The sequence below is a fragment of the Podarcis raffonei genome, chromosome 12 (assembly GCF_027172205.1).
Source record: "Podarcis raffonei isolate rPodRaf1 chromosome 12, rPodRaf1.pri, whole genome shotgun sequence".
NCBI classification, from domain to species: Eukaryota; Metazoa; Chordata; class Lepidosauria; order Squamata; family Lacertidae; genus Podarcis; species Podarcis raffonei.
Window position 1 is genome coordinate 37,001,795 of NC_070613.1, and position 21,150 is coordinate 37,022,944.

General features: G+C 39.6%; 1 protein-coding gene across 1 annotated transcript in view; it reads right to left on the bottom strand.

Annotated features, from left to right (window-relative positions):
* HIBADH (3-hydroxyisobutyrate dehydrogenase) overlaps window positions 1-21,150 on the bottom strand; it is a 70,575-nt gene that overhangs the window by 19,302 nt on the left and 30,123 nt on the right. Inside the window, exons 5-6 of the mRNA XM_053409855.1 lie at window positions 2,289-2,422; window positions 475-551 (exon numbers count right to left, since the gene is read on the bottom strand). Coding sequence (XP_053265830.1) covers window positions 475-551; window positions 2,289-2,422 — 211 coding nt within the window. The remainder of the gene's footprint in view (window positions 1-474; window positions 552-2,288; window positions 2,423-21,150) is intronic.

Sequence of the window (21,150 nt, forward strand, 5' to 3'; positions counted from 1 at the left end):
ACATGATGCCACAACGCATGTTTCAAAATGTGGCAGTTAAATGTCAGAGCTGCATACGGGGGAGTTCACACAACTGCAAACTTCTAGATCACATAATCGTGTGAATAATAATTTAAAAACCCTTTGTCTTTTGCAAGTGGTTGCACCCGTTATTCTTTATCTGTTTCATGTTTCGTCTGAAAATAAGAAAAAGAGCTCCTATATATAACAATATCAAAATGTAATTTCATTTTATGGTCTTTATAAATAATGTTCCTTCTTCCTGAAATCCTAGCCTAGATTAACAACAAGGTTGTCGGGGTTGGGTTTTTTTTGGGGGGGGGAAGCATTGCAATAATGAAATACTACACTTATGCTGCAAACAGCTGTTAATCTACATTTCTGAAACATTATTCTTCCCCCATAGAAGAGTCAGTCAGAAAAACACATAAACACAAACCGATATAAAAAGGATATCATAAAATTCAAACATACCTGATTCCAAGATTCATGGCCTCAGCAGTTCCAATCATACTAATGGCTAATAACATGTTGTTGCAGATTTTTGCAGCCTGAAAAGAAATTCAACACCCCATGAATTTCTGTTATCCAGATAACTTTCCAACAGGAACTCAAATTCTATTATGAATGCATTTGCTCCACAGCCAGTCCCTAGAACAGACAGCAACACGTTTTCAGGGGCAATGATATCAAAAGCTGCAAAACAATTTTTGGAACACTTGCACAGTAATTTGATTTGGTATGCCTTAGACATTAACAGTCATCTGCATTTGCACTTTTAAAAGAACTGTATAAATATTTGTTCTTACTGACAATTTGTTGATGCCACTGTCGAATAACCAACCAGAAAAGTAGAGTTAGCAAACTGCAACAAATAAGTGCTTATAGGTTTGGATTGTGTAAGCAGAAATCCGCCATAGAATGGACTGAAAAGATGGTAGGTACGTATTCTGTTTTACGCGCCACCTATCACGATATGTTCTTTGTAGGCTTCTTATGTTTACTTCTCACTTTGTTAACTGAATAATAAGCAAGAATAAGAATATTTGTACCCCACCCATCTGACTGGGTTGCCCCAGCCACTCTGGGCGGCTTCCAGCATTTACAAAAACGTGATAAAACATTAAACATTTAAAACGTTCCTATACAGGGGCTGCCTCCGGACAACTTCTAAAGGTTGTAAAGTTATTTATCTTGGTTTATCTTCCACTGTAAACCAATGCATGCATCCCAGGACTTAGACCTTTGCTTATTCTGTGATATACAAAATGATCTAAGAGGCATCTCCATCCTTAATTGGTTATCTTAAAGTCTTCTATACCATTTCCCAGTTAAATGTTGATATAGCGCAGGCTTCCTCAAACTCAGCCCTCCAGATGTTTTGAGACTTCAATTCCCACCATCCCTGACCACTGGTCCTGCTAGCTAGGGATCATGGGAGTTGTAGGCCAAAAACATCTGGAGGGCCCAGTTTGAGGAAGCCTGATATAGAGAATAAGGTCAAATAAACTATAAAACCCTACCACCTCCCCCCCCAAAAAATAATCACAAACGTGACAGGATCAAAAGGCAATATGACAACTTAGTAACCAAGGACACATTGAAATAAGAACAACAACAAAAACAAAAACAGCAACTTATTATTTATAGCCCACCCATCTGGCTGAGTTTCCACAGCCACCCTGGGTGGCTCCTGTGGCGTTCGTACGGAGCCCCCGGTCGTCTCATGGACTATTGACCCGCACACCACTAATCCGCTGCCACCAACCAGGTCCTCCCTGGTAAAATCACTTCAGTCTCAGTCAGCTTTTCAATTAATAAAGAAGAGTGTATTTTATTTCAGACACAAACAAAACTTTTACAGCATTCCAAACATTGTTGCTCTTTACTTTCTTAGTCTTATTTTCCTCTATCTCTTCTACCTCCCCACGCTCAAGGACCCACTGCCCTAACTGTCTCTCTATTCCCAACTGCTTCTCCAACTGCCTTTCCCAACCAGCCAACCCACTAAAACCAACCAACTGCCCACCAACAACTCCCAATGAACTCCTCTCAGAACTAGTTTTATAGACCCACTGACTCCACCCACCTGGGTCCTGTCTGTGCAACCTATTTAACTATTTGCCCTCCAGCACTCTCTCATATATGTTAACGTCACAGCTCCCAACAGAATATTAAACAGAATAAAACACCAAACATTAAAAACTTCCCTAAACAAGGAAAAAGATAGTCTAAGCCTGTCTGTGGAAAGATGGCAAGAAATGTCTAGGATTTTATTCAGTCTATACCTGTCCAGTTCCAACTTCTCCACAGTAGACTACATTGGAACCCATACATGTAAGCAGCTCCTTTGCAGCATCAAACTCTTGCTCTACTCCTCCAACCATGAAGGTAAGGTTTCCTGCTCGGGCAGCTCCAACACCTAAAGTTCAAAACAGCAACACATAATGGAGTTTAGATTCTTTTCAGTTCACTCCATTCGCAGCTACTTAATGATGCAGGAATGTGAAGACACAGAAGTGATGCTGTGGAGTTCAATGCGACAGGTACAAAGGCACTGATTTGATTTATTGTATTTCTATGCTGCTTTTCATTCAAAGGAACCTCAAAGCCGCTTAAAAACCATTAAAAAAATAGAATATCACAAATGCAGCATAAATTGTATAAAATAATTAGCAAACCAATAAAATAATTACAAGTTATTAAGAAAACAGCAGTTGAAAAATAAGCTAAACATCACAATTGCAGCAAAAGTCATATTATAGGATTAACAAATCCATATGGCATTTATAATCTATAAAGCAATATTAACAACATTAACAAAACGGCAACAAAAGCTAAGCACTGTTAAGTTCATACACACTCTCTCCAAGCCTCGGTGTCTCTATTCAGTTCATAAAAATACACATAAAGTACACATAACGCCCATTGTTAAGCCAGCTTGGTCGGATGTTGTATTGACTGGGGTCCTCAGGTAAAGGTAAAGGACCCCTGGAAGGTTAAGTCCAGTCAAAGGCAACTATGGGGTTGTGGCACTCAACTCCTTTTCAGGCCGAGGAAGCCAGCGTTTATTCACGGACAGTTTTCCGGATCATGTGACCAGCATGACTAAACCGCTTCTGGCGCAACGGAACACCGCGATGGAAACCAGAGTGCATGGAAACGCCATTTACCTTCCCACCACAGTGGTACCTATTTATCTACTTGCACTGGTGTGCTTTCAAACTGCTAGGTTGGCGAGAGCTGGGACAGAGCAACAGGAGCTCACTCCATTAAGGGGATTCAAACTGCCAACCTTCTGATCAGCAAGCCCAAGAGGCTCAGTGGTTTAGACCGCAGTGCCACTGGGGTCCTCAGGTAGTCCTCAGGTAGTAGGCTCTTGGGCCTACCACCAATGGTGGAAGAAAAGGCTATTAATGGCTACTGGTTGCAAATTTCTACTATTTCTACCATCAGACAAAGTGGTTTGCATCCAATGTTGTGTTTGGATTAGACTCATTAAAACTAAAGAGCATGACTTATTTACATCCTTTGATTTTCATAGGTCTACCCTGAGTAAAACTTAATTGGTGTGTGCCTCTGAATACCAGCTGCTGAGAATCATGAGAGAGGAGGTTATTGTGCTTATGATCTACCTGTGTGGACTTCCTGTAGTATCTAGTTGGCCAGCCTAAGAACAGAATGCTGGACCAGATGAGCCTTGTGGTCTGATCAAGCAAGACTCTTCTAATGTTCTTACTGGTTTTAATGTTTCAGCAAGCTTTTGAAATGTTTTGTGTGGCCCTAACTGCTCCCCTCAAAAAATTTCACCACACGCCACTAGTTTTGAAGTGATTTTTTTTTGTGGGAAGGAGAGCAACCTGGTGCATTCTGGGTGCCCCTGTTGTTTAACACTTTTCTCGTTTTTACCTTTCGTTTTTCTTAAAAGTTTTAGTTGATGATGCTTTTTGGGGTGGGGGTCTTTTTTGAGAACCAAAAAGCTGATAGAAATTGCTTTTTATATAACTGGTTTTGTATCTATCGTTTGTTCTTTTTTGCAATTTTGTTTCTTTACTTAAAATATTCATATCTCACTTCCCAATTTTTTAAAAAAAGAACTTGAAGGTGGCTTACAAACATTGACACACAGGATAGAACCAACATAATAGGAAACAAAACAAAAACAGCTTAATGAAATCTGAAAAAGGTGAGACCAAAAGAAGTCAGGAAAAGACCGATCACTTTAACCTGGTGCTTAAGTATGGCACCATTGAGAGGGTATTCTGTAAGGAGGGGCCCCACGGTTGAAAAAGGTATACCTGGCTACATGGGCATAGCCAAGGAGGGAGTCAAGGAAGGGCAACTGCCACCACCCAATCAATAAAAATCAACAAAAATACATAACAAACTGAGGTTCTGCACCCCTAACAAAAGACCTGCCCCCATGGTACTGGAGGAGACTCTTGAGAGTCCCCTGGACTGCAAGAAGATCCAACCTATCCATTCTGAATGAAATCAGCCCCGAGTGCTCACTGGAAGGACAGATCCTGAAGCTGAGGCTCCAGTACTTTCGCCACCTCAGGAGACTAGAAGACTCCCTGGAAAAGACCCTGATGTTGGGAAAGATGGAGGGCACAAGGAGAAGGGGACAACAGAGGACGAGATGGTTGGACAGTGTCCTCGAAGCTACTAGCATGAGTCTGACCAAACTGTGGGAGGCAGTGGAAGACAGGAGTGCCTGGCATGCTCTGGTCCTTGGGGTCACGAAGAGTCGGACACGACTTAACAACTAAACAACAACAAAACTGATTATTTAGAGAGACAGGAGAATTCTCCAAGGCTACTTCTCAAGAATTAGCCAGGGAATTTTCTCAGTTTGGGGGGGGCGGGGTGGGAGAATAAATTGGATCCAGACTAAGTTCATTGACATTGTGTCCTTTTAGGACTCACTGGCAAAGTTAGTCATGACTTAGTTTCTGTTGAAATGAGTGGGACTTAAGTTCAGCACAGTTTGTCTGCCACCAACCTAATAATAAGGGAATAAATTAAATAATTAAATCTAGAAAAGCTTAGGAAGATTTCCCAAGCTATTCTGAAGGTTCGGAAGAATTCTGCACCCCCTAATACTTTGCCATCTTCCTTTTAACTCAAAGATCATGGTGGTGGTGGCAGCAGCAGCAGCAAGTACAGTGCTGGGAAGAAGGAAGTAGGGAGGTTTCTCCCCTCCAACATCCATCCTTCCTTTGCAACCCAAAAAAGGATTCCAGAGTTTGAAATCTCATCTCTTTTATTAGCAAGCTTGGTGAGCCCCCAAAGTTTTCCTTTGACTCTGGCTTGGGAGAAATTTGCAGGTGTCTCTAATTATGTTTATCTTGAATCTACCTTAGAAGGAGATTACGAATGCATAAAGCTCTACCTTATATCTGATTCCTAGAGAATAGCTAGCAGTTACAATCTTGCTTTGCAAATACCTCATTACAAACACATTGCACCAATCACCACAGTTTTGAACATAATTTGTTGTTTGAACAAGAACAAGGAAAAGGAGGTCAAAGTTTCAACCCTCTCCAATTTTACATCCTTGACTTTTTATTAAGGAAATTAAAGCTCTTCCTGCACTCTGGAAGTGCAAGAAAATGGAGGGTTCTTATGCCAACTTTTTTTGCAAATAGGCATTTTAAGGGATTAGCACCCATTGTAGTTTGCTACTATCACCTCGTTGTTTTCGACAATTGTTCTTATGTGACTTTAAAGCCTGGAACATTTCCCCCCTTGAAATTCCTGCTGCATCACAAGAAATATTTTTACCATTTGCTTAAGGAAACCAAATTGTAAAATGAATATTAAAAACAAATAAACACTAAGATGTAACATGCTAGTTACTAAAGTTCAAAGTTAGCGATTGAATTATTTCCTATGTATTTGCAAACTATAATATGCAAACATTAACTTTATTCCATTTACAACTGAACCAAATGTGTGTGAAGAGATATAAATCTTCTTGAATCTAGCACAGGCATACATTTCAGCAGAACAGCACCTTAAAACAGCATTTACGGTTAATTCCACTGAAACCAGTAAATCACTTAATTTACTAAAATGCACTTAAATGTTTTAACCAGTCTACCATCAAATGAGATAAAGAAGAGGACCAAGGGGACCAGGCTGCTATGTGAACTGTCTTTAAAATACAATTGTTTTAATCATTTTCTACAGATGTAGCCTCACAAGGGTCTGCTGTCACAGGGACCATTTACGACTTGTCATGGTGTCTCTATTGTTTACCAGAGACATTCGTGCTAAAAAGGCGACAGCTGGGACAGAAAGCTGCTACTCAACAGAACAATATAATCCCGTGAAAAGTAATCAACAAATTTAAGAGTGTTAATTAACTTTACACTTTATCATGTTCAATTAGTTGCCCTTTCTAGAGAAAAGATTGCCGTGCACAATCGGTTTAGAGCGTGCCATGTTTGATTTGTAAGTGATCACTGTTTCGGTTTTAGAGTCGATGTCAGCTGTTCTCTTGGGTTTTGGTGACACAGATGAATGGCTCTACACATGTTTCAGGAGTGATCTGGTTTAACATAAAGTAGCATAACATAACCTCTTGTTAACATATTGCTGGTTTCACCTAGAAGGGAAAACAGCAGCATATGCGCACACACACACATACACACACATATTTCCACAAACAAGCAAGCAAAAGGGCTCTACAGAAAACAAAATAAAGTTTAATCTTCTGAAACACAAAGAGACACTGAAATGAACCATTTTTCACCATTATTTCTCAAGGAAAGTCTTTCCTTTTAGGGGCATGTTAGGATCATTTCCTCACAGCAAGATTTCTGGTTCTGCTGCATTATGCAGAAGCAAACTCCTACATTTTACCTAGTGTGCATTGCCTTTAATAATGGCAGCTGAAATAAATGCTGTGTGGCTTTTCTCAGTACAGGCACATATCTGAAACTACAATGGGAGGTTTACACATTTCTGAGATACATTTATAATGGGGGATTCTGTAAGAAAGTTAGATTCATCTACGATTACGATCTATCTTTATTTCCTTTAGTGCAGGTTTTCTGCTTCTAATGGGACAAGGCAAAACATGATGAAGTGACAATGTATTCAGAAGTGCGTCTTAATGAACAAGTCTGTGTTTCTCAGTCAGCACTGACAAGCAGAGCTCCAGATCAGATTATTTCTTACCTTAGCGATGCAATCAAAACAAAACATAAACAAAAAGCAGGTTTGTCTCAATGCTGTGGGAATGTATCATAAAGAACAGCCACTCATTACTGCAACTCAGTGTACGACAATCAGTGGGAAACACTTAGAAAATAATTACTTTGTTACTGACTGTTTAAGCAAAGAAAAAGAGAGCTAGCTGAACACACAAATTAAAAGATGGCACTGAAATATGCAAAACATTCAAATAGCATGGAATTATAATTGATTCCTAAAAAGAAACAAAGTAAGCTTTTAACTGGGAAAGTTAACTCTGAAAGCTAATAATGGACTAAGTTAAATATTAAGGAGGAAATTATAGGGTAGTTTTACAATAGCTAAAATGACAAAAACACAGCAGCAGAAAACACTAGATTTCTGCAGAAGATCTGTAGGGAGAAAAGAAAGAGGTCGATAGATCTTTAAATTGGTAGCAATAGCTGTTCTTCTATCCCGAGTTGGCAGCTGCTACATTTGCAGACCTGGTTCATTATTTACCCATAATGACCATCAAGCTGCAGTCAAAGTCGGATCACAACAACTGTCAGCAGCTCTTTTAATTAGCCTTGTTTGAATTCAGATAAATATCACAATGGCCCAACTTCTGCTGAAAGAGCAACAGAATACCGTAAAAGATGAGCTGATCTGACTTTAGAACTACCCACACGGAGAGGAAGTAGAAAGAACTGTGCTATGCAAGCATATTTAAAAATATACTTGTATATTAATAAGAATTTGTGAACATCAGGCTTCCCACCACCAAAGGCTCTCAGTTTCTGAAAAGATTTTTGCATCAGCCTTTTCCCCCCCTCTGGGATATATTTTAAAGCACAACTTACTGACACTTTTATTGTTTTCATTCATATACATATACATATACATATACACACACACACACACACACACACACAGAGAGAGAGAGAGAGAGAGAGAGAGAGTTCTATTTTCTTTGAAAAAAGGCGTATTTTAAAGATCATTCCTGGAATTAAAACAGATTAGCCTCTCATCCTATTTATCTCCTTTATTTTGTTTAATCTCGAAGATCATAATCTTCCATTGCATTATCAGATCCCTCTCTTTGTGCTCATGTCACTAGAATAATGATCTCCCTACCCAGTGGGGACACAAATCAAACTGAGAGTGTGTCACCAGAGGGACCTACAAAAAAACCCCCACAAATATTTGCATAATATTATTACAAAAGCGGAAGAAGAATTGTACGGTGCACACATATGCTTTCAGGAAATTAGCTCACCTTACAAATCATTATAGCGGCAGTATACATCTCTATTACAAATAAGTTGTACTAAAACATTTACTATAGAAGCGGAACATTTTTGTTGTTGGCTACTCTGGCTGTTGTTCACTCTGTAGCCTGTTAGGGGCCAAACTGTGTGCTGCGAACCATCCATTTCTCAGTGCTAAGGATGCTTTGTAGACACCAAGTTGTTGGGAGCAGAAGTAAACGTAAGTTGCATATGGCCCACAGGTCAATGTTTCATTGCTGGGTCTCTGAAGTAGAGATTTTGAGATCCACTGCTCTAAATCCAGTTATCATTTCCATGTATTCTGAGACACAAACAATAGACTTTTGACAAGGCTGTGTGGAAAAGAAAAAGATTCCCAAGATGTTGCTTTTGTAGTAGCCACAAGATGCTCTGTCATCCCTTGTTCAGAGGGATGAGGATGAAGAATCAGAGAAAGAGAGTTCTAGAATATTCCAAAGCTGTACACATTCCACATGCAGGCTTCAGAAACAACGAAGTATACTGCTTAGGGTTGAGGAACACTCCTGCTGCAGTTAGAAGCCTACTAATTATTTTTTTTTTTTATAGTGATGTGACTCAGCATAGGTTTCATTTACTATTTTCACTCTATGGAAAAAATACGGGATAATTATGACACACTTCAAAGAATCAGGGAATTTGCCTTGCAGTCATCCTACATTGTTTCAGTGTGCCCAGAAAAAAACAAACTAAGAAGTAAAACTTGCCATTCAAGGCAGCTCATACAGGAGACTCAAGGAAACTGCCTGACCCGAACAGAACAATAATGAAAGGATTTATGCTTCAAAAGAAGGTGCTGAGTGGCTATAAGGATTAAAGTGCTTGAACTTGACCATGGACATGAGTGGGAGAAAACAAACAGTAAAACTGCAGAGGAAGTTAGATATATCCTGAAGACAGAAAACAAGTCTAGTAAATGTAATAAAAAAAGTTTGGCCAATAGGGACAAAGATGTTTAAAAGTCGTTAATACACACCATGCATGTCTGTAGGCACCAAAAGATTACGAAAAAAGAATATAAAGCGACAAGGTATTCTAGCACCAGGAAAAACCAATCCAGCAAGATTAAGGATAGCATGATGCAATTTATAAAGCATGATGCTCTATGCTGGTCACTTATAGCAAAGAAATATGACAGCACTTGAAAAGTTACCAGGTAGGGCAAGACAGGCCAAACCTACAGTGGCAGGCAAGTGTGTAAATTACAATGACATAGCAAAGGAAAAATCTGCCTGCCTAGCATGAGATGCCTCTCTTAGTGTTTAGATCCTGTCCACTCCCCAATGTCAAAAGTCCCTCTTAAAATATACACCAAAACTGGGATTGGGGCATGATTCCATGGAAAACTGAACACATCTCCCAAGGTTCTGTTAAAACTACTTCCCACAAATAATATGGTGGCAAATATTGAGGCTAATGTATTTTTTATAAACGTGCACAGTGATCCAGACACCCCCAAGCAATAAATCAACAAGCTGATGCTTACACCATTTCTTTCAGTGGTGCAGCCCCTCTCCGCAACTGCTTTTTAAGGGAAATTGACTGCTTTTAAAGGGCTACCTAGGAAAACTTTAGGAAGCAAGTGTTTATTTTACATCCTGCCCTTCAACAAGTTCCAGAATGGTGCACACATATTACATTTGTTCAATTGCAATCTCAGACCACAGGACAGGGGATCAGAAATGTGGCTGCGATATCCGTCCTGACCTGTAAATTCTCTACACAGTGCAGTAAACTCAGAAGGGAGCATGGACTCTTCACCACATGTCAGGTAGGGAAGACAACACTCACTTGTACCCTGTGATTCCTCTGTCATACACAGAGATCTCAAGCCGTCAGTCAGCTTATTATTGTTTGTAGCCAACATCCAAAACAATATAAATCACATAAACGCAAAAGACAATCCAAGAGCTAAAACATATCAACACAAAGATCTGATAGGAGCAATCTCTCCCAGTTTGCACCAGGCATTGAAAACATTCCAACCATCTACAAGGCTTATCACAAAATGAGAAAACCACTTCGGTTCCTACCCCCAATACTCTCTATGTGTAGTATCAGAGCAGAGGGCTTGAGGGAAAGATTGGGAGGACAACCAGAAATGATGGCTGGCTACTAAATCAAGACTCTTAATATGACGACTTGTACAAATATACTCTAGATTGCTGGTCATTTGTCAGTTTTCCACCCATGCAGTATTTTTAAAATGTTTGTGAGGTTGTGGGGGGGGGGGAAGGGTGTGGATTTCAGAGCAAAGGAAGCTTGTATACACGAATGCTTCACGGTTTTGCTTTTTAGATATTATTTGGGTACTTCTACAAATCACATTTGGGAAAACAGCAAAATGGCATCCTTCAATTTGCAGAACAGAACGATCAATTCACAGTTGGCCAGGTGACCTGGCAGTTATGAATCAATGTCATTAACTTGATAGGTTTATTGACAGATACAATGTTGTATCCATAACAATTGATCTGGTATAGCTGTTTCGCTCAACCAAGCCACTACAGGGCGAACAGAGTTGTGAGAACTGGTCCTTTGCAAGAGTCTGTGGCAAAACCCCAGAATCTTCTACTCTGAGCCTAACACTAAGACTCCAGCTACTTAAGACATCTCACAAAACCTAAACTGGCCAGAACAGCCCCATGTTTAGGGAAATGGGGTAAGAGACTTTTGTCTAAACTGTGCAACTTTTACTATCAGTATAACTATGGAAGATTCCTCTCTGTTTAGTCAAACAGCATCCAATCCCAAACTGAAGGGCAGTCAATAAAATCTGCAAGCAGATTTTTAAAAACTCATGTTGTTGTTTTTAATAAAAAATTATATATTGCTTTTCAGCCCTGAAAAGTTATCCATGAGGAATATTAGATTTTAAAAATTAAACTAGGCTATCATCTCAAGTGATGTCCATTTAATGACAGTAAACATCTCCTTTCCTTTGATTACACATAAACTGATCAGTTACCATCATGATAACCATTTTAATGCAATGCTTAATTCTTACATTTTAACATGCAGAACAGAATGCCTGGTCATAATATAACTCAGAAGTTGCTTTAGAAATCAATGCACTTGTTCAAAGATATTGAAATGGTAACTTATTTTGCTATCTAACTCCTAATTAGAGAACTGATTTGATAAAATAAAGGTATGGATTTTTGATTTATTTTTTTTTGAAAAATCCAAACATGACAGCATTCTACCTAATAAAGCTACAGTAAAGCCTTTTGAAACTTGTATGGAATATTTTGTTTCTGTCCCTTTTCTACAGCTGTAAAGACATGTAATAAAGGATTTTCCAATATGTATCTAAAAGCAAATCTGTATGCTGTATATTGTAGTCCAACATGCTGTCAGTTTAATGTTTGTGACACGCAGCTTTTCCTCCAGCCAAGGTGATAAAAAGGAACCTAAATGGGAATATTAGAAAGTCTCCTTTTTCTAATGTTTTGCTGCAATTATTTAGTTAAGGGTTTATTTTTGTAGCTGGCAAAGGGCTCGCACTTGCTCTGCACCAGAATTGAAAAAGGAGGTCATGCTTCGCCAAACAGGTCAAAAGAGGACACACACTTATCTGCTAATATATATGGTATAGATGTACACTTAGAAACTATTATTATAATTTAAGATGAAATGCCACGGTAGGAAGGTTTGTGACAAGGTGACCTGTGCACCTGCTCAGTCTGCTGTCCAGGTACTAGCTGTTGACAGCCAACTTCAAGGCCCCAACTCTCACTTATTATGGCTCTTGATGATGGTAACAATAATAGTAATAATTTTATTATTTGCACCTCAGCCATCTGACTGGGTTGACCAAACCACTCTGGGCGGCTACTGGCATATACAAAAACATAATAAAACATTAAACATTAAAACTTCCCTATACAGGGCTGCCTTCAGATGTCTTCTAAAGGTTATAAAGTTACTCATCTCTCTGACATCTGATGGGAAGGCATTCCACAGGAATTGGCTTGCCACATGTCGCGGGGGGGGGGGGGGGTTGCCGAATTGGCAAAATATCAGGGAAAACCTGGATGTATGGCAACATGATACATAGCTTTGGGGGGAGGTTTACCCAAAACAGCTCAACAATTATGGAGTCTTCCTTTAAAAAGCTCAATAACTCTACAGGTGTCCAGAATTTTACTTTTTGAAATATGGCATCCCTACACAGGAAGGGTGCCACTACCAAGAAGGCCCTCTGCCTGGTTCCCTGTAACTTCACTTATCACAGTGAGGGAACTGCCAGAAGGCCCTCGGAGCTGGACCTCAGTTGAAAGATGGAAGTGGAGATGTTCCTTCAGGTATACTGGGCTGAGGCCGTTTAGCACTTTGAATTGTGCTTGAAAATGTGCTGGGAGCCAATGCAGGTCTTTCAGGACAGGTGTTATATGGTGCTATGTTTAAACCACACTGAAACCAAACAGACATCTCCTTCAAATTGAGAATTATACTCTGTAAAGCAGGACACACAGTTACCTTACTCTGCACTTATTTTAAAAATGTTCTCCGACATGTGAGAACACCTTGTGAGGTTTTGCCTAAAAAGGCTAATTGCAAAGAAATCCAAAGTGAAACAATTAATTCACATAGTTGCACATTACTTAAATATTTGCTTATAGCAAGATCCAAAATCGCAGCAGCAGACACAATCAGATTCCCATTCCTGTCCTGCCCCCACACTCCCTCAATCCTCCACAGCAATTTTTTTGGGGTGGGTGAAGTCTGTAGGTTGGAAGGAAGGAATGGCAAATCCCATTTGCAAAGGCAAAGGTCTGTTGTATTTCACCCTTAACATTGATTTAAATAGCTTAAATTACTTATACATACTCCTTGAACACCTATTCTCATGCAGCATCTTTTCTCTAGTTACTTTGGTCATAATCTCTCTACTATTGTGGTCATAATATTAACGCATAGTATAACTCAGTAACTGAAATCAAACACATCTGATCCTCTGTATTTTTTTATTTGAACATTCTCCATTACACAGAAATCAGAATGTGCCTTTTATGTAAAATGCCTTTTGGTGGTAGTATGCATTTTCTTTTGCTGTGAGTAGCATCAAGAGGGTAACAAAGTTAATTATTTCCCATAATAAGTAATTATGATTAGATAACAGAGTCTTTGGTAATGACCTGTTCTTATGATGGAAGACCTGCATCTCAAGAAATATAATAATACATGAGCATAACTGTGTATGCAAAGTACATAGAACTACTGCCTCAGTTAACTTGTCAGTGAATGATTAAATAGGAATTCATAATTAGAAAAGTCCACAGTGTAATTTATTAGCTTTCCTGACAGTTCTGGTTCATTAAAGGTTGATTACCAAAGACTGACCTCTAGTGGCATAGGAGTCTCTCCCACTAGCTTGCTTTTCTTTACAGACAGACAGCATGGAGCTGCCTAGCTTTTAACCTCAGAGTCAGTCAACATTAAGAGTTAAATTTGTATTTTTCTGCCAACCACTGAGGTCAGTTCCTGATTTCTACATCACAACCACACAAAGTGTCAAGTGCAACTCAGAAATACAAGTGAACATAAAATAGCACATTGACTAAGTTAGAATTGCACAATTCCACCTGAGACTAAAAAGACACCGTAATGTTTTAAACAAAAAGTTCTGTATCTGATTTGTGGTTTAAGCTACTTTGGTAGTTTAGCTACAAAGCTTCTTTTACTTGCAGAATTTAAACTGCAACCCAGTATCCTGCAAGTAAGCCCCTTTGAATTCAATGGCCTTACTGATTCACTTCTGCAAAACATACATATATGAGATTGCACTTTTAAAGGGCCAAGTGATTCCTGTGAATATTTTAAAACAACAAGCTACATTTCAAAATCTAGCTTATAAAAATATCAAGACCCCACTTTGCATTTTCAGATTATATTCCCCATTGTTTTCAACACAAGCATGAGCCAACTGAGAGGTTTGCACTTCGTTTTTCTTTACAGAAAAATCTAAGTGATATGTAGAAAATCCAAATCCAAATAAAAAAGTAAAACGTTATCATAAAAACAGAGATAAAAGCAGGTTCTTGAACTTAGGGCATTCCTACCATTCCTTTATCAGCAAATATATTTATATTCTACTAGAACCAGGGAACGCTTAGGGGTAGAGCTAAATATAGGATGTGAAAAGAGACTTATCCACTTTGCATGCGAGCAAAGCGACATGTAAAAGTTCCAGTTGTTTGCGGTGATGATTTAATATGCCGACTGAATAATGAGCTGTGCTTTCCACAGCAAGTGAATCACCATTTAATGCTATTATCATCAGTTCATGACCCACCAGCACGAAATGTCAACCTGATTAATCTCATCTCAGTGAAGCTGACCTCAGAGAAGGAAAGCAACCTGGCTGTCCGAATATTGCTGCTAATGGTTGCTTGGCTTTAATTTTTGCCTGCGCCTCTTACACATCTAAAAACCAATGAAGTAGCTATCCAAAAACAAACCAAAACATGCAAAAGGGGATTTTTGGAAATCTATTGCTTTACTTTCAGTGTTTTCTTAAAAACCTGTCAAGCCATCTGAAAGCATATGCTAGGTGTATGTTGGGTGTAATATATAGCATCTGATCAAACAGTCGTTTTAGAATTATTGCTCATTTAAAAAAAGGTGAACACTAAATGTTGCCTTCAGAAAGAGATTTCAGAAAGGAGAAAAACATATACGTCACTTTTGTAAAATGACTATACAGTGGTACCTCTGGTTACAAACTTACCGTATTTTTTGCTCTATAAGACTCACTTTTTCCCTCCTAAAAAGTAAGGGGAAATGTGTGTGCGTCTTATGGAGTGAATGCAGGCTGCGCAGCTATCCCAGAAGCCAGAACAGCAAGAGGGATTGCTGCTTTCACCGCGCAGCGATCCCTCTTGCTGTTCTGGCTTCTGAGATTCAGAATATATTTTTTCTTGTTTTCCTCCTCCAAAAACTAGGTGCGTCTTGTGGTCTGGTGTGTCTTATAGAGCGAAAAATATGGTAATTCGTTACGGAGGTCCGTTCTTAAGCTGAAACCGTTCTTATCCTGAGGCGCGCTTTCGCTAATGGGGCCTCCCGCTGCGTGCACACGTCCGGCACGCAATTTCCGTTCACATCCTGGGGCAAAGTTCACAACCAGGAGCAGCTACTTCCGGGTTAGCAGAGCTCGTAACCTGAAGCGTTTGTAACAAGAAGCATCCGTAACCAGAGGTACCACTTTATGTTGTAAATATTAAGATTTTGGTTTTTCCACAGCTGAGTGAATCAAATGTGTGGTGGTACATTAATGTCTCACCAAAGATCTCAAAAGCTCCTTTCCATTTGAGGTGTTCCAGAAGATGTCATCATAAAATAAACGCACTGTTACTTTGGCACATTCGAGCACATGTTAAACACATAGTGTGTTTCCTCGGACTGTGCATACTTCTCTGCAGTGCTGCATAGCTATCAAAAGTTAAAGTAAAAAACAAAAAACCGAGTTGCATGTCTCTTGGGCAATAAGCATTTCTGTTCTTGCTAGGGGACAAACAAGGTATTGCATCAACAATGAGTTCAGGAATTAGAACACTAAAAATTAAATTTTAAAACAAACAAGACTGTGGTTGTAGATGATAACTAGAAAGATCTTTAGATGTCAGGTAAATGAAGTTGCGTTGATATACACTTCAGTCTCCAGACACAGCAGAAATTTATGGTCTATCCTAAAATTCAGACCTTCTGTTCAGCAAAGTGTAATTATTCCCTCATAGGATATAAGAACCAAGATGATATTTAAGGAGAGCTATGAAAATTATTCTCTATGACTCCTAAAAGAAAGACATTCCAGGCTATATAGCTCATTTGGGTACAGAATACAAAGTGGTACAATAAAACCAGGACAGGGGAAAAGATGGAGTAAGAAATAGTCTTCCCTTTACTTTAATATCATCGTAAGATTTTAATCGCAATACTCAATTAGCTGCAGCAGGACAGGTATTTCCTAGATTTGCTTTTATTAACACAACCAACTAATAAAATACTGGCAATTCATATGGACTTGCCACAAACACAAGAGTGGTTTCACTGAATAACTAAAACAGCTGCAAATATATGACAAGACCAAAATGCTCCCCTTGTACGTAAGAACATGGATTCAGGCATTGATAGTCCAAAGGAAAACTTGTTAGGAATCATGGACAGTACCTTTTACCAGTGCTAGGAACGCTATGTCCAATACGATATTATGCATTCTCAAGTCATATATACAGAATTTATAGGGCAAAATATGTTCTTCCATCACACAACCTTTGAAGCAAAAGGAGGTGGGAGAAATACCCTGCCTCTTGCAGGCATAATTTAGGAATGGATTTTGAATAAATAAGGTCCAAAATTTGCTTCCACTCTATGCAATGGCACTGCTCTACAAGGAAGCATCTCTTGTACATACTTCTAGCTTGGCTTTCAATGCAGGGAAGAGTAGTGGCTAACTGGAGCATGGAGGCAGGGAAGGGTAGGAGCTGAACACACACTGGTTCACATGAACAGGCTTTTATGAGAGAGAGGCTGAGGTGACTTGGCCTTTTTTATACAGTGGTACCTCGGGTTAAGAACTTAATTCGTTCTGGAGGTCCGTTCTTAACCTGAAACTGTTCTTAACTTGAAGCACTACTTTAGCTAATGGGGCCTCCCGCTGCCGCCACACCGCCAGAGCACAATTTCTGTTCTCATCCTGAAGCAAAGTTCTTAACCCGAGGTACTATTTCTGGGTTAGCGGAGTCTGTAACCTGAAGCATATGTAACCTGAAGCGTCTGTAACCCGAAGTACCACTGTATATATAACTGAGACACAGAGTAAACTAGCATTGGTTAGCTTAATAAAATCATAGTATACAAAAGGTGTAAAAACAGATGCTAAATGCTTTAGAGAACATCTGACTGGCCGCCTCCAAGCCATTTAAATGCCACAAAGTGGTTTAGAGCCAGATGGCTGTACATAAATAAGTGAATTAAACATTTGGCAGCAAATGGAAAACCATACAGAAATTGGTTTCCACACCCCCACCCTGAATGGCACAAAACGCAGTGTTTTGTTATGTAAGGGAGGCGATGTACATTTTAACCGCCCTGAGATCTTCTGCCATAACTATAGATTCTGGGTCAAGTATAAGGGAAGGCCAACATTGCAGCAATCAAATCTCAAAGACACCAATCCCTGAATTACTGTGGTCAAGGTCTCCCAGTCCAGGAACCATTAAAGCTGCCATACCAAGCACAGCTGGAAAAATAAGCTTCTAGCCACTGACATTACCCGGGTTTCCAGTGACAAAGCTGGAGCCAGAAGCAGTCCCAGACTATGTACCTGCTCTTTAGAAGGAAATGTAATGCCACCTAAGACAGGGTATTGACCAGTTTCTTAGAAATGGGAACGCCTTACCCACAATGCCTCCATCTTGCCAGTTTCAAGCTCAACTTATTTCCCCTTGTCAATCACGCCATTTGGTCCAGGCATTGGTCGAGGGCCTACGTGGCTTCTCCTGATATGGATGTTACAGAGGAATAGAGCTCTTGCCCCCAAACTCCTAATGACCACTCCCAATAGCTTCATATACATATTAAACAGCATCAGGGATAAGAGAGTACCCTGAAACACCCCATAATGTAACCACCAGAGGGCCAAAAAAGCACTCTCCCAATGCTACTCTCTGCTTAGTCTTTTGGGAAGAATCAGAAGTCATGGTGACTGACACCAACTCAGTCCTATTGCAAGGCCTGAACCCAGATTGCAATGGATCTGAATATGGATACGGTTTTGGTCTGTGTCAAGCTTTGCAAAAAATAGCGCAATTGCCTGAGCACACTCATACCTACATCTGGTATGGCAGAAACCGCTTGAGTTGTACTATCAAATGAAATAATAATAATAATAATAATAATAATAATAATTACTTCCATTGTGCCACTGAAGGTGAATAACATACAAAGTTTTCTTTCCTACGTACAACAGTTTCCAAAAGTCATCACAGAAACTGGAGAACCATTTTGAAGAATCTGCTTAGGGAGACCATATGCCGTAGGCATGAACTTACTTTGAGAGTTCTCTAATTGTTTTATATGCTCCCTATAAAAATTCTTAAGATCTTTTCAGAAAGCTAGAAAAGAACACCAATTTCAATTTTTATGGGCCTTTAAAAACCTGAGTCAAAAGGGGAAAAAAGGTTTACAGTTGCCTTTAGAAAAAAAAAGTTCAATCAAATATTTAAAATGATATTATTGAAGAGCAGACTTAAAACAAAAATGTAGGCTGGAACGAAGATTAAAAGTAACAGAGTCTGACCTATGTACAGATTCTGGTGGTCTGAGAATTGTAGGGAACTATAGTCTTCAACAAGGCTACACTAAATTTTGGATTTTCATAATCCGGAACTGTAAACCAACACTAGTTCCTGGAGAATTAATAGAAATGGTTTAAAAGTGTGTTGCTGGGCGGGGGAGGGAGAGAGAGCAAGCACATATATTAACATATTATTCAAGTTGTGAATCTTAAACTATATAATATATTCCAAAAGCGCATTGGTATCATAAGGTTGTAATAAAAACAGAAGGAATCTCCTTGACTTTCTTATGCAGTATATCTTAAGGATTTTTTAAAGCAATTTTGCAATAGAAAAGAAACTAAAAACTACTGGTGCATATATAATTCCAAGAGGAAGAGGATTACAGGTAAAATTTATGGAAGTTTATGTAGTTTGGGAAACATTTTAAAAGTTAATCATAAAGATAAATGGGTTGAAAGTGCTTAACTTCCATTTGGAAGTTGATGAATGGAATGGGATAATAATTTATGCAAGCAGCAGTCCTATTACCTGTAATTTTATAGAAAGTGGTATAAATTTTTGCTTTGATGGAACCTATTATACTACTTCCACATTACCATCTAATAAGCAGTTTTGGAGAAAAATTCAATGCATGAGAAAACCGAGATGATATAATTTAGCTTGTCTCACAATATAAATACACTGCCAGAGTATTAACTAAAAGTGAAAACATTATGTGTATCAAGAATATTGAACACTCCTTCTGGGAATAGGTTTTAGGACTAGCTAATGTAAATATTTCAAATGCTAACACACAAGACTGCAATACGTTGTTCCTCCTAGGAATACATACTGCCGCAATAAAGGTATAAAAACCGGTAGAGATTTGTTAGGACTGCTGCTTGTCAAAACAGTTAAGCAGATAGAACTTACTCATTTCAAAATGGGCAAATGTGTGACATCAAAGGGCATATTTTGTGCCTTAAAGGTAAAGGGGCCCCTGACCATTAGGTCCAGTCGTGACCGACTCTGGGGTTGTGGCGCTCATCTTGCTTTATTGGCCGAGGGAGCCGGCATACAGCTTCCGGATCATGTGGCCAGCATGACTAAGCCGCTTCTGGCGAACCAGAGCAGCGCACGGAAATGCCGTTTACCTCCCTGCTGGAGCGGTACCTATTTATCTACTTGCACTTTCACGGGCTTTTGAACTGCTAGGTTGGCAGGAGCAGGGACCGAGCAACGGGAGCTCACCCCGTCGTGGGGATTCGAACCGCCGACCTTCTGATCGGCAAGTCCTAGGCTCTGTGGTTTAACCCACAGCGCCACCCGCATCCCTATTTTTGCGTGCCTTAAAGTATTTTAAATATTAAATTCTCATGAAGTAAGGTGCAATCAGTTTTGTAAACAGTTTTTAAAAAGTATGCATTTTGAAAATGTTTCTTATCCAGTTGCTGACTCTCTCCATAAATGCAGCAAAATACTGGTATAACCAGTGCTTTTTTCTGGGGGTACGCAGACCCCTAAACATTTTGTGAATCGAAGTTTGGCCTCATTGAGGGGCAGTATTTCAATATGAGTAGGAAAATGAGAGTACCCCTAAACATTCATGGGGGGCGGGTTTCATCACTGGATGAAACTAATCTCCAAAGTGCTACATGGTCATAATAAACATGTTCATTCTTTATTTATTTTATCAATATGCTGTTAGATAATCCAATACAGGGATGAGCCACAGGCTGCCCACATAGAGCCACTGACTTAAATTTATGTGGAAGTCAAGGAAAGAAAAAATGGGGGGAAATGAGGTGGCAGGGGGAAAGGGCTTAAGGTTCATCCACTGTCAACATGTGGCCCCCAATAGGGGGAAAAAGGCTCCCCACTATGCTCTCTAATTCATATGCATTTATGTGCAAACCAAGAATAGAGTGGTACCTCGGGTTAAGTACTTAATTCGTTCCGGAGGTCCGTTCTTAACCTGAAACTGTTCTTAACCTGAGGTACCACTTTAGCTAATGGAGCCTCCCGCTGCCGCCACGCCACCGGAGCACAATTTCTGTTCTCATCCTGAAGCAAAGTTCTTAACCTGAGGTAATATTTCTGGGTTAGCGGAGTCTGTAACCTGAAGCGTATGTAACCCAAGGTACCAATGTATAAGAAAAGCCCTCCTGGATCAGACCAAAGACCCATCTAGTTTGGCCTCCTGTTCTTGCAGTGGTCAATCAGATGCCCTTGGACAAAGGAGGACTGAGCACAACAGTAACCTCCCCACCTGCAATTCTCAGCAACAGGTATTCAGAAGCATGCTGTTTCCAACAGTGGAGGTGGCACATAGCCATCGTGGCTGGTAGCAGTTGATATCCTTCTCCTCCATGAAT